The following is a 14,736-nucleotide window of genomic DNA, read 5'->3' on the forward strand; positions in this document are numbered from 1 at the left end:
AAGTCCCTGCCTCCTAGTTTGGCTGTGTATCTGCCAGTAATACTGTGGCTAAATGGATATTCTGAAACAGATGATGGACTGTATGAATGCTATTATTGTGAGGAAAAGGTCAATTGATTAGCTGTACCAAACTGTTCAGGCTTCCTTTTTGGTTCCAGGATTTTTAATAGCAGAGTATCTGAGAAATGGCTGAGCTTCATAGAGAGAAAATTGTACACTGGGAATTCATTTGAGCGCACAAATGGTTTGTTCAGAGACAAATCTTTGTACAGAAAAGTCAGTTTAGAATCTTTGTTTTATGTCCTTTAAAGTCAGGTAAATTAATTCATCATTAAATATGATACTGGGTCTGTCGCAGGTAGTGCTTAGCAAATGTTGTTCTTAAGACTTGGTTTCCCACATATGCAGATTAAGAAAGTAGGGAGACAAGGTGGATGAGGTAATATCTTTTATTGGACCAACTTCTGGTAGTGAGATAGACAAGCTTTCAAGCTCACACAGAGCTCTTCTTCAGGTCTGGGAAACGTACACTGTATGTCACAGCTAAATACAAGGTGGATGAGATTACTTAGCATAAATAAACACATTTCAAGGGACCATTCAAGGTGAAGTAAGAAAGTAGACATACATCAAATGACTTTTTTTTTTTGTTACCTAATCCCATTGTGTAGATTCAGTATCTTCTTCTTCAGCTTAGGCCTTAGCAGGTAGAAGACAAACTGAGTGAGCTTGCATGCTGAGTAATAACTCAACAGTCTAGAAAGACTCCTAATTGCAGATGTTGGCATCTGTTTTGGGCGTTCTTGTAACTGACTGCTTCTGCGCTTGTTTTGAAATTGCAGGAACCGTTATGCAAATTATACTGAGATGTTGAATTGTCTGTTTCATGTTTCTTCACAAATGTGAGTTACTATATAAACTGAAAAACAGCCTCCCTTAATTTGGTGTTTCCATTGTGCCTTTCAACTTGCACAAGAAGTTGAGCTGTGAATATGCTCTTTATTTAGTTTGATAAAAAAGAAAAAGAAAGCACTTAATTTTTTAGTCAAATTAACTATTACGGTGTTGAGGTATTAGTGCTTTTTAAAATTCTAAACTCTGGGTTGATATCAATTGCATATGTGTTCTCTGGCTGCCATAGTTTTTCTAGTTGCTTTCCCAAACTCTGAAGAATTACAAATATCAGGGGATTTCTACTGATTTTTGTTAACATGGTTTCTGTTTTATCACTGAAAGACAGTAATGCCCATTGTGCTTCCTCAATTTTAGTCTTGGAAACTTTATTTGCAGCTTTTTATTATGGGGATTTATCGTATTCACATATTGGCAGCATGATAAAAGAGAGACTAAAATTCACGCAGCATTGTAGTTTGCAAGGTACATGCAACTTGTTTGTTTTTAAAAGAATAATTACTTGAGGATTGCAATCTGTAGCATCCTGCATTTCCCTGATTTTTACATGCTGGTGTACAGGAAGTCCTCTACTGTAGCCTTGTGTTCAGTGTCCCATTGCAGCCCTTTTCTTGTTAAAAATAAGCCTGATACCCTTTTTGCTTTTGGGCAAAAATCATCCTCACTTTAACTTGCCATGAATTAAACATAGGGTGACCAGATGAGGGGAAGAAAATATCGGGCGGGAGGGGGTGCCTGCCGGGCCAAAAAAAAAAAGCCGTGTCCTGCCAGCTGAGCGAAAAAACCCAGTGCTGCCGGCGGATATCGGGACAAAATGCATCCTGACCAAAGATCGGTCGGGACGCGGGACAGACACCGAAATATCGGGACAATCCCGAGTTTACCGGGACGTCTGGTCACCCTAATTAAACCTCATATCGTGAGCAACAGTGCGTCGAAAACATTACACTGGAGCATATGTCATCTAACTCCTTTATAAGAGTTTAATGAAGCTACAAAGAACATTTCACAGCTCCAGTACACACATTCATTCAGACTAATGTGCATCTTTATTTCTCTCTCTCCAGAATTTGTGTGTGTTGATGAAGGGTTGCTCCAGTTTTGTGCAAATAAGTTAAAGCTGCTGCATCTGTATGAGTCAGTCAGCAAACTGAATTCTTTGAGCATGCAGCCAAGCACTCCGCTCTCTGATAATGTAAGTAATGTCAAAACTTCTTTCTGTGAAAGAATTCACCATTTAGCAGGTAGATTCAATGGAAAATTACTAGGGCTGTCAAGAGATTACAAAAATTAATCCTGCTGTTAAACAATAATAGAATACCATTTATTTAAATATTTTTTGATGTTTTCCACATTTTCAAATATATTGATTTCAGTTATAACACAGAATACAAAGTGTATAGTGCTCACTTTTTATATTTTTATTACAAATATTTGCACTGTAAAAAAGAAACAAAAGAAATAGTATTTTTCAATTCCCCTAATACAAGTACTGTAGTGCAATCTCTTTATCATGAAAGTTGAACTTACAAATGTAGAATTATGTACAAAATAACTGCTCTCAAAAATAAAACAACGTACAAACTTTAAAGCCTACAAGTCCACTCAGTCTAACTTCTTGTTCAGTCAATCGCTAAGACAAACAAGTTTGTTTACTTTTCTAGGAGATAATGCTGCCCACTTCTTATTTACAACGAAAGTGAGAACAGGTGATTGCATGGCACTACAGTAGGCAGAGTTACAAGATATTTATGTGCCAGATATGTTAAACTTTCGTATGCCCCTTCATGCTTCGACCACCATTCCAGGGCAAATGCGTCCATGCTGATGACAGGTTCTGCTCGATAACGATCCAAAGCAGTGCAGACTGATGCATATTCATGTTCATTTTCATCATTTAAGTCAGATGCCACCAGCAGAAGGTTGGTTTTCTTTTATGGTGGTTCAGGTTCTGTAGTTTCCGCATCGGAGTGTTGCTCTTTCAAGACTTCTGAAAGCGTGCTCCACACCTCATCCCTCTTAGATTTTTGGAAGGCACTTGATTCTTGAACCTTGAGTCGAATACTGTAGCTATCTTTGGAAATCTCACATTGGTACCATCTGCATGTGAAATCTGCATTGAAAGTGTTCTTAAAATGAGCATGTGCTGCATCATCATCCGAGACTTCTATAACATGAATTATATAGCAGAATGTGGGTAAAACAGAGAGCAGGAGACATGCAATTCTCCTCCAAGGAGTTCAGTCACAAATTTAATTAACACACTTTTTTTTTAATGAGCATCATCAGCATGGAAGCATGTCCTCTGGAATGGTGGCCGAAGCATGAAGGGGCATACGAATGTTTAACATATCTGTCACACAAATATCTTGCAACTCCGCCTTCAAAAGTGCCATGCGATCTCCTGTTCTCACTTTCAGGTGACGTAAATAAGAAGCAGGCAGCCTTATCGCCTGTAAATGTAAACAAACTAGTTAGTCTTAGCCATTGGCTGAACAAGAAGTAGGACTAAGTGGACTTGTAGGCTCTGAAGTTTTACACTGTTTTATTTTTGAGTGCAGTTATATAACAAACAAAATCTACATTTGTCAGTTGCACTTTTATGATAAAGAGATTGCATTACAGTACTTGTATGAGGTAAATTGAAAAATACTATGTTTTGTCTACAAATATTTCCACTGTGAAAATGATAAAAGATAATATAAAGTGAGAGCACTGTACACTGGGCATTCTGTGTAGTAACTGAAATCAATATATTTGAAAATGTACAAAAACATCCTAAAATATTTAATACATTTCAATTGGTATTCTATTATTGTTTAACAATTTGATTAAAACTGTGATTAATTGCGATACATTTTTTTAATTGTGATTAATTTTTTTAGTTAATCGCGTGAGTTAACTGTGATTAAATTGACAGCCCTAAAAATTACACATTTTGGGGAGTTGGAGATGAAGACCATAGGATGGCAGAACTGAGGCAAAAACACTTAAATAAATACCTGGTTAGCGCACCTTCTGTTCAATGATCTCGTGCTGTGCAAATGCTAATTAATTGAGCCTCCTAAAAACATTGTGTTAGGGCTTGTCTACACTTAACAGAGGATCAACGCTGTGGTGATTGATGCATTGGCGGTCGATTTAGCAGGTCTAGTGAAGACACGCTAAATTGACCACCAATTGCTCTCCCGTCAACTCCTGTACTCCACCTGATCGAGAAGAGTAAGGGGAGTCGACGAGAGAGCGTTGCCTGTTGACATTGCATAGTGTGGACCTAAGTAGATCTAAGCTACGTCGATTTGAGTTACGGTATTCATGTAACTCAAATTGCATAGCTTAGATCAACTTTTCCCTTTAGTGTAGACAAGGCCTTAGTCACTTAATGTGTGAGACAGAGCCAGGAATAGAACTCATGTCTCCTGACTCCAATCATTTGTCCTTAGTGCAGAAGGCTTTCCTTTATCCTTTTTGGGAGGAGGAATTAGTTCTGGAAACTAACTTATGACCAAATCTTCCCTGTGTCTAGTACTTTAAATAGATGTACAAAATGTTCTACTTCATATTTTGGGTTACTTTTAGTATCATTACAGAAGTCTCTGTGTATACATTACAGAACCTTGCATTACAGAACCTTGCAATATGTCTGCCCAATTTGCAAGGTGGTTGCTTTCTCAAGGATTTTTGGCTAATTAAAAAAAAACTTTAGTCACGTACAGCGGAGAGAAATTGGATGTGGGGAATAAGTAGGTTATATCTCCAAATATAAATTTACATAGGGTCATTATTTACTGTAGTTTTAATCTTTCTGCTTTTAAGGATTTGGCTAAACTACTCAGGCTGGATGACAAAGAGTTTGCTAGGCTCCAGACGTTATTGGAAAACTACAAGCAAGAGAACACCCAAACCACCGTTCGATTTGCTGATGACAAAGATGGTATATTGCCTGTGAAAATGTTCTTGGAATATTTAGAATATGAAAAGGACATGATTCTAGTGAAGAAACTAGATGAAGGAGAATACGTGGCTTTAGGTAAGAGCTCTTGAAGGACTAGTGTTTGCCAGATTAATGCTTCATTCTGTTTTAGTCTAACTTTAAAAGCTGGGTAAGACAGGGCTCAAAACATTTACTGGATGGATATTTACTAGCCAGAGGACTATATTTATTAATTAGACACTGAAATAAAAGAAGGCAGAGGCTCTCCAGTTAGATCAAGGGGCATTGCTAGGGCAAGAAAACCCACACTTTCTCCTTAGCTGCAGGACACAGAGTGCTGGAATTCCCATCAGTGTGTTGCCTCTCAACCTCCTGTACCAAGCTGCCTCCTTGGAGTGAGAAGGAAAGTATTTCTCAACTGCTCACCTATCTCACTCCCTCATGCCACTCCCCACCTGCAAAGGGCACCTCATATTAGCAGATGTCAAATTAGGCCCTTCTGCCCAACTATAACAAATACCAAATTAGCATATTTGTGAGGCAAATGGCTCATTAGAGGAACTGGAGCTGAAGAATTCCAGGGGTGCCTACCTTTATGTCTGTGTGAACACCAAAGGCCCTTTCTAGGGTAGCCGAGAGTCTACTTCAGTGGACTTTTCCTCTGTCTCCTCCAAAATATTGTACTTGGGTTTTAAAACCAGGACAGAGTCACCAAGTGTCTCGCTGACCATAACCACCAATAGACAAGCTGTCTCAATAACTGAGCTACTGTAAGCTGGTGGTATAAATAATGACAACAAAACATAAACCCTAATGTAAACTTTCTCCTGAGTTTAGCTTTGTTTCCTAGAAGAGAGCCCCTATGCCCCTACTTCCCTCTGCCTCAGACACATCCAACCATTTGTATACTAATAGGACTCACATGATCTGACACCAGAGTGAGTCAGCAAAAATAGCTCTGGTTCTCTATGCTGGGTCCTAAAACATGGCACACAGGCATGGATTATTTGGCAGCTAAATTTGCTGTCATACATACTCTACTTTTTAAACTCTTCTCTATATTGAATGATAATACGTATAATCTGAACTGGTACATTGTTATATAGCTGTTTGTCCACATACTCTACTTGCCTTCCCTTCTTCCTTGTTTTTGGAAAAAAAGAAGTAAGAGTAAAATAGTCATTCCAAACAGTGCTGCTCTGTGTATCCCACTTCCTGATAGCTGTCCGGAAGTATCTCCTTGTTTATCTATGGATCCACAGGCTCCCCACCAGCCAAAGAAAGGCTGTGACCTGGGCAGGTCAGTGAGCCTTTCCTTCTTCCTTCCCAGGAAAGTTAAAAATATTAGGATATTCCACTGTTTGCTCAAAACTCCCTTGCCTCAAGCCCAGTAAGTCCTGATCTGTCTGGTGAACCGGTCATCTGCATGTTGAGTGTTTGATCATTGTAGATGAAGTTGATGTGGTGTTTGTTTTTTAGGGAGCTTTTTTTTCTGGAAATGTTTGTGTGGAGAGAGTTCCACAGAGGAAATGTGCCATACACTGGAGTCTGCAGGATTTAGCCCTCAGCTATTATTGGTAAGATATTGATTTAATTGTGTTTCCTGCTTTTTACCCAAAATATTCATGAATTTAAACATGTCAATGCTGAAAAAATTTCCCAATTTACAATATTGACCTTTAAGCGCTGGGTGTAACCATGTACACTTAGCATGTTAGTGTCTGGCCTTCTGCCCTTTTTCAGGTCCGTAAATCCCTCAGATCTTAATGGGACTTTTGAGAGCATTAAGTCAATTATGTTATGTAATAAAATGGGTACAACTCAGGATAAAATAGAAACATTTAAGTTCTGGCCCCTGATGTCTTCAGCTTAATTACTATATAATGTATATATTCAGGAATACACATATGCCATCTTAAAGATGTTTTCTTCATGGCTCTTTTGCTGTGAGAAATAATATACTTCATACCAGAAGATAAACAATAAATCCAAGTGCAATACATATTTTTGAGGAATGAGACATGGTAAGGAAACATTTTCATTTCAAACATAGAAAAAGTTGTTATAAACAAGTGAGAAATTATTTTAAAAAATAAATGTAATTTCAAAACTGTTTTTTAAAAATGCATTTTTTAAGGCTAATCTTTTAAATTCCAGTGAAAGAAATCATTTTTAAACTAAACATTCCCTGCAGTGCTTGAAACCCAAGCACTAAAGCAATAAGAACTTGAAAGTGAAACTGACTAACTGATTTTCTTCATTTAACCCGAGAGCGCTGCAAATAGTGAACACAGCATATGTAGTGGCAAATAGATTAGATTTTTAAAAAATCTTTTGATCTACATAATATAGGTAGGTAGATTTATATATAGGGTATGAGTTTCTTTAAGCTGACAATGTCTCTTTAGAGTAAAGGCAGTACACTAGGCTATGTCCCACTTTAGGGTCCTGACAGACCCTCATGTTCAAGGGGGGGGAAAAAAATCATTGGCTTGTTATGAAATGCACAGACCATTTTTTATAGTGAGGAGTAGATATTTTGCCTGTTTTTTTTTTCCCCCCCCCCTCCTGTAACCTGCTCTGCTGCTAAGTTTTACCTCCAAAGCAGGTGTAATTAAAGGCAGCTTGATAGTCAACTGAGGTTTTAACAGATTACTAAGGCCTAACCTATAATTAAAAGTTTGGCAGTATAGCTATATTGGCAAAATGCTCGTAGTATAGATGCACCTTACATCTGCAAGGAAGTGCTTTTGTGTGTTACAGTTTATACCTGTTTAGCGAGTGGAATAAGCCCTACAGTACAAGCACTTTTATGCTGGTATTCGTGTGCCTACAGTAGGGCTTTTGCAAGCATAGAAAAAAATAACACAACTAACCAACATTGCTATTCTGGCCAAAGCTTCTAGCAAAGACCTGGCCTCAGTCTTCTGTAGGATTTAATACCAGGTTACAATATAAAGCGCTACATTCTGCAAATTTAGTAATAGGTTTGTTACTGATTAAATGTGTAATTATCTAGGCAAAGACATACTAAGATGGAAAATGTTTAATATTCCTAATGTCTAATTTAGTCATTTTTCAGAGTTGAATCACTTTTATTTGCCATTTGTATTTTGCATGTTGCAAGTATTCTATTCCATTCATGTAACCTTTATTAAGGTAGAGTATCTGACTCAAGTCTGTGTGTTCATCAAGTGAGAGTCTGCCAGAGAGCAGCACAGTTTGCCATAATCTCCGTAGTAGTTTTGGGGCGATTGTTAGAGGAATCACTCAGTCAGCATCTTGTGTCCAAATAAACATGAATACCATTACTTGCAATTTTGGAAAGATCACAAGACTACCAAAGCTTAATGTAAAGTAACTGCATTCTGTAATTTATAAGTTTGTTCAACTATACACACAAGAAATTTCTTAATTAGCATTGCACTATGATGTTTAGAACGTCTAAACTAGCTATTTCTCAACATTTCTGTTGTTTTGCATGAGTATTAGGAATTGTGACTCTTGATACTAAAGGGCTAATGGAATCCAAATATAATTAGAAGTCTATAGAGTAATTAGCCATCCTGCAGCAAAAAAACTTTCTCCAAAGAGAAACTGCCGAACTTCAGTTCAGTTGCAAATTTGACACCATCAGCTCAGGATTAAACAAAGACTGTGAATGACTAGCCAACTACAAAAGCAGTTTCTCCTCCCTTGGTGTTCACACCTCAACTGTTAGAAGAGGGCCTCATCCTCCCTGACTGAACTAACCTCGTTATCTCTAGACTGATTCTTGCATGCATATTTATACCAGCCTCTGGAAATTTCCACCACATGCGTCTGACGAAGTGGGTATTCACCCACGAAAGCTTATGCTCCAATACTTCTGTTAGTCTATAAGGTGCCACAGGACTCTTTGTAGCTGGGTTGAGAAGATGACGTAATAGTTAAACTGGTCTTTCAGTCACTAATATTAAATGCATCAAACCCTTGTATTACCTTTTACAAATCTTAATATACAGTCCTCTACAAATAACTACTTGTTTAGCTAACATTCATTACTTGCCTTACTATAACTCTTTTAATTTTAGAAAACAATTTATTTGATCAATGAATTCCCCCCCCCCCAAAAAAAACAACAACCACCACCACCACCACCAAATCCTAGTTTGGCTTCTGTACTATATGTGTACTTTTAACTTCAACTACATATGCTCAGCCTGTAGTTTCTTGCAGCCTATGTTCATTGCCTCTTGCATGTTTCCTCTTCTCCTAACTCTGTCACTTTCCTACCCCAGACTTATGACTGAAGCACTGATCTTAATCTTTTCTCGTTTTAAGAAACTGCTGCTCCCTGCCTTTATTTTGCAATCTGTATAATAACCTGATACTAATTTTGTCCAGGTTGAGATTGGCTGTTTTACTGCAGTTGTCTGTCTGCCAGTTCATGAGAGGAGTTTGTCCCAGAGGATCTTTTTTTTTTGTAATTGAAAGATTGCTGAAATGTGGTACTGTTGCACTTAAAAGCATTGTCATGTGACGTATCGTCTGCAGCACACCAATAAACTCTTTGTGTTGATGTATTATAACATGGTTCTGGGGATCATACATTTTCACTCAACCCTAAGAAGTGATAACCTTTGATGTAATAAATATTCCACTTTTTCCCCCCCAGTCTCTGCTTCTCAGTGTGTGGCTTTCCAAGGAAAAAGATATTCTAGATGAACCACAGTCTATCTGCTGTCTTCACACTATGCTGTCCCTTCTGAGCAAAATGAAAGGTGAAATACACATTCATAATCTTAAAATATCACTGTCAGATAAAACTAGTATTCATTCTGACAATCTGTACTGCTCTGTAAATAAAGCAAACCCAACTAAATATTGCTTGATTGCATTTTATAATAAGCAAATCATAGAGTTATTTAAAATTACAATTCAAGACTTTCCCCTTATATTGACTGGAAGATTTGAAATTTTGGCTTGGAACCACTGAGATTTAAGGACCTTGGTTCCAGTGTCAGTTTGAAGTGATGGATGTTTCTGGAGGGATTTCCTTTTTTAAAAAATATTTTGTTTTTTCTTTTTCTTTTAATGATATCCCTTTTCAAACCATGTCCCATTCTCTCTGCAGCCACCACCTTGGCTTCTGAGAACAGTCCTGTAGTGGAGTGCATTTGGGGGTTCTTCCCCCTCAAAAGTTCTTGATCCTCGGCCTGATGTGTGTGGTGGTTGTTTTTATCCATACTTGTTAATTATTCCCCTCCTATTCAAGCCTTCCAGAATGCCTTTGTTCAGCCCCATTACTACAACATCCATTTTGAGATCGTTGGTCTGGAGCATTTACTGACTGCACATCTCTGCAACTTCAGTACAGCATAGGGTTGCCAGGTGTCCGCACTCCTATTGGCCGGGAACCGCAACCAATGGGAGCTGGGGTGGTGGTGCCTGTGGGTGGGAGCAGTGCGCGGAGCCTTGTCCCTTCCCTTCCCTTCCCCCGCCTAGGAGCCGGACCTGCTGGCCGCTTCCGGGGTGCAGCGCGGTGTCAGGACAGGCAGGGAGCCTGCCTTAGCCCTGCTGTGCTGCTGACTGGGAGCCACCCGAGGGAAGCCTGCACCCCAACCCTAAGCCCCTGCCCCAGCTCTGAGCCTCCCCAAACCCAGAGCCCCCTCCTGCACCTCAAACACCTCATCACTGGTCCCACCCCAGAGCCTGCACCCCAATCTCCTGCCTCAACCCCCAGCCCCCTCCCACACTCTGAATCCCTTGGCCCCACCCCCCAGGCTGGAGCCCCTTCCTGTGCCCCAAACCCCTCATCCCCGGCCCCTGCCCAGACTCTCACCCCCAGACCAGAGTCTGTACCCCCTCCTACAACCAAACCCTCTGCCTCAACCCACAGCCCTCTCCCACATTCCAAACCCCTCAGCTCCACCCCCCAGCCTGGAACCCCCTCCTATACCTCAAACCCCTCATCCCCAAAGCCCGCACATGCAGCCAGAGCCCTCACCCCCTCCCGCACCCCAACCCCAGCCAAGTGAAAGTGAGTGAGGATGAGGGAGAGTGAGCCACTGAGGGAGGGGGGAATGTAGTGAGTGGGGGCGGAGCCTTGGGGAAGGGGCGGAGCCAGGGTGTTTGGTTTTGTGGGATTAGAAAGTTGGCAACCCTAGTACAGCACTGCACTTTATAGTTATATTATCCACTGGATACATTAGAAATGTACAGCAGACTTCTCTGCCTGGTGACTTGTATCATATTTTGCAAACCCTCAACCAGGACTTGATGAAATCTCAGTAGTTCGTACTCTGCACTTCATTATAAAGGCTGGTTGAGATCTAGAAATTGTGGGTGAAAAGTTGAGAGAGATAACTTGGTGGCTATTACAGATTAAGTGAATTTGTTCAGTTACAGATGCTGTATTTAACCACCTTATGTTTTAACGGTTAAAGGCAAATTCAGCTTCCAAAGTCAGGTTGTTATTCTGCTAGTTTATCTCTTAACACAGCCAGGTGATTTTTTCCCCTCCCTTTGTTTCTACAGTTGCGATAGATGAGTCTTGGGATTCTCAGTCAGTTTCCCCCTGGTGGCAGCAAATGCGCACAGCTTGTGTTCAGTCTGAAAATAATGGAGCTGCCTTATTATCTGCACACGTTGGGCATTCCGTAACTGCACAGATCACTGACAGTATGGCAGAAAAAAAAGTAAGTAAATCTGAGACTTCTCCCTCCCTTCAGCAATAATTGTATAAGATTCATGCAAAGCTCCTGCCCTTATGAGGGGAGGAACATCCTGCCATTCACTCAGTAACACTCAGAAACCAGCACAAAACACACAATGCTCTGGGATAGGATTCAAAGGAACAGAAGCCTGGAAACTTGTGTTTGAACTTGCAAATTAATCTGCCCAGGTGTATGAATTGTATACCATAATAGCTTGCAATGTCTACCTGGAGATACCTACAGTATGTTTTACAGTGTGAATTGACGGGTGTCTCTTGACATTGAATAAGTCGAAGTTTTGCAGGATCAAAAGAGACACTTAGAGGGACACCAGCTGGAAGCCTAGTTTGATTTCAAAAACTAAACTTTTAAGTTGTTTTGGATACTCAGCCTGCCTAACTGCCAATTTCTGACAATGCGAATATTTTTAAATTGACTAATTAAAAAAAAAACTTCCTGATTATCTAAATCCCCTTCCATAATAATGTTCAGATTTTTTTCAGTGTTAAAAGCATTATGCTGCTCTCTTGTTGTTTATAAGAAGGGTCTTTTCAGCAAGAGAAAAAATTAACTATACAGGAGAAACTGTGAAACTGACTGTACAGAAACTGCTGTCAAATATCCAAAGGCTGAAATTCACTCCTGCACAGAGGTCCAGCATGAGACTTATGCATCACTTACGCCCTGTGTTGACTGAGTAGCTGGAATTTAAGTGCCTTGTAAATTTCCCCCGAAGTCTACTGGGGGGCGAGGAGAGGGGAATAATTTTGTTTCTAATCTGTTATAGTAGTAATTGTATCTGTTAATTGAAACAGTGGGCTAAAAATATTAAACAGAAGCTTTTTTTTTTTTTTTTTAAGTGAATGTGTCCCATTAATGTTGCTCTAATTCACCCATTGGTGCGATGGATTGTATTTATTGTGCACCTATTTTTAATGCCGTGTACGTATTCTGCTCACTAATCCGTCTTTGCCAAGATTTAGACTAATATTTCAAATCCACCCTTAAATTTCAAACAGCCCCAATTTAAAAATAATAATAATAAAAATCTAACCACCACAAAAGTTGTCTTCCTTTTCCCCAAAGTGGAATTTCCTCCCAAGAAATATATTGATCTGAGGCCTAGTTGATATTCAGACCTGGACAGCTGACAGCTTTAGGGTCCAATATCTCATCATGACTCTACAGAGCTAGAAATTGGAACTTTGCACCATTGATTGCAAAAGGTATTTGCAGGTTCCCAGGTTTTCAATGCAAAACAAAGCATTGCTTATAGACTTGGAAGGCACAAAGATATCACAATCTAAAATCATGATGTTTTTATATAGAAAAGACGATAGAACTGTATTTAGGTGAAATGTTTTGGAATTTTGGATATAGTGGGAAGTTGAAATGGTGGAAGGTTAAGTCTGTGTATGAAGGGTAAATGTGCAAGATATTGGTATCAATGGAAAGTAGTTGGTGAGGAAAGGGTGGTAATTTTTTTTTTTTTTTTTTTTTTTGTAGCCCATGTTCAAAATGAATATGATGTAGGGAAAGTAGGTGTAAGAGGTTTCAGAGTAGCAGCCGTGTTAGTCTGTATCCGCAAAAAGAACAGGAGTACTTGTGGCACCTTAGAGACTAACAAATTTATTAGAGCATAAGCTTTCGTGGGCTACAGCCCACTTCTTCGGATGCATATATCATATGCATATATGCATCCGAAGAAGTGGGCTGTAGCCCACGAAAGCTTATGCTCTAATAAATTTGTTAGTCTCTAAGGTGCCACAAGTACTCCTGTTTTTTAGGTGTAAGAGGGCGTCTGGTCTACAGGTTGATGTTTGACCAGAGACAGACTGAGGTTTGCACATTTTATGTGGATACTTTTACATGTATACGTGTATTTAAGAAATTGTAAGACCTGTGAGCGAATTTGAATATTGATTTATTTTGTATAACCGTTCATTCTCCATCTACAGCTGGTCTGCAGAAAGCTCACAAACAACCTCCTTTGTTAGTTTTCCCAAACAGTTGTAGGTGCTGACACAGATTCCTGGGAAGCACTTTCCCTTGATACTGAATATTGGAAACTTCTACTGAAACAATTAGAAGATTGTCTCATACTTCAGACACTATTGCACAGTAAAGTGAGAACAAGGACAACCAGAGTATCATCTCTGCAGGCTGAGCCACTCGGCAGACTCTCTGTAAAGAAGTTGCTTGAAGGAGGGAAAGGTATACTCTCTTGCAAAGCAGATTTGATTAACTTTCTCACTGAACTCAGGGCCAGATTCTATCACTCTTACTCCAGTGAATGGCACCTTTATTTTGGGAGTAGTCCCACTGGGGTTATGTTAATTAAATTAATTATTTTAAAATAGTAAAAATTACATACTTCATTTCTTTTCTGGAGACTGCATTGTAGGCTTCTAACCAATTACTTGATTGAGATCTTCTAATTGACATAAAAATTATACAATTAATGATTTGTGTTAACAAATAAATGAGTCTCTTCCCTTGTTATCTATGTTTTAGATCCAAGTTTACTACGTCTAAAATGTAGCTGGCAAACTTTGACTGTGCCTTATACTTTCCTTTTGCATCTTAGGAGGTATTGCTGACAGTGTAGCAAAATGGATTTTCAAACAAGACTTCAGTCCCATGATACTGAAGCTGGCACAACGGAAAAAAGAGACAGAAAGTACAGAGGAACCTGTAGAAATTGTCAGGAATGTTTCCCTTGAGAAGCAAGGAGCAGAGATGGGCACGGAAACAATCCTAGGTAAAAATACAAAATAATTTCTTCTCAGGGGACTGAGTTGGCTGAATTGTTTTTAATTAGTAGAAATTATGAATAGGATGAAAAAGTTGTCTCTGATTTCTTCAATTATGTTTTAGAGTTGCTGCATTTAGCATATCAGCAGTTTCCTTGTAGTCTTGAATTGGATATACTACACACACATTGTTGTTGGGAATATGTAGTGCAATGGAATAAAGATCCGGAGGTAATGTAATCTAATTTTTTTGGTATACTTATACTTGTGTGCAATTTACTAATCGAAGCTAAACTTTTTTTTTAAAGGAAATTAATCAAAATTAGACTGTGATAAATGGGGAGCACAAATTTAAGTAATGAAGAAAAGAAAGTCTTTAGATCGGGGCGGGCAAACTTTTTGGCCTGAGGGCTGCATCTGGTTTTTGAAATTGTATAGA

The 14,736-nt window shown here is 39.2% G+C and overlaps 1 protein-coding gene across 2 annotated transcripts in view; it reads left to right on the forward strand.

Annotated features, from left to right (window-relative positions):
• RAB3GAP2 (RAB3 GTPase activating non-catalytic protein subunit 2) overlaps window positions 1-14,736 on the forward strand; it is a 78,824-nt gene that overhangs the window by 48,093 nt on the left and 15,995 nt on the right. For both annotated transcript variants that reach the window (XM_065401104.1, XM_065401105.1), the window contains 8 exons: window positions 1,980-2,107; window positions 4,729-4,942; window positions 6,326-6,423; window positions 9,504-9,609; window positions 11,366-11,526; window positions 13,542-13,758; window positions 14,132-14,305; window positions 14,422-14,528. In XM_065401104.1, the coding sequence (XP_065257176.1) occupies window positions 1,980-2,107; window positions 4,729-4,942; window positions 6,326-6,423; window positions 9,504-9,609; window positions 11,366-11,526; window positions 13,542-13,758; window positions 14,132-14,305; window positions 14,422-14,528 (1,205 nt within the window). The remainder of the gene's footprint in view (window positions 1-1,979; window positions 2,108-4,728; window positions 4,943-6,325; window positions 6,424-9,503; window positions 9,610-11,365; window positions 11,527-13,541; window positions 13,759-14,131; window positions 14,306-14,421; window positions 14,529-14,736) is intronic.

The sequence above is a fragment of the Emys orbicularis genome, chromosome 3 (genome assembly GCF_028017835.1).
Source record: "Emys orbicularis isolate rEmyOrb1 chromosome 3, rEmyOrb1.hap1, whole genome shotgun sequence".
NCBI classification, from domain to species: domain Eukaryota; kingdom Metazoa; phylum Chordata; order Testudines; family Emydidae; genus Emys; species Emys orbicularis.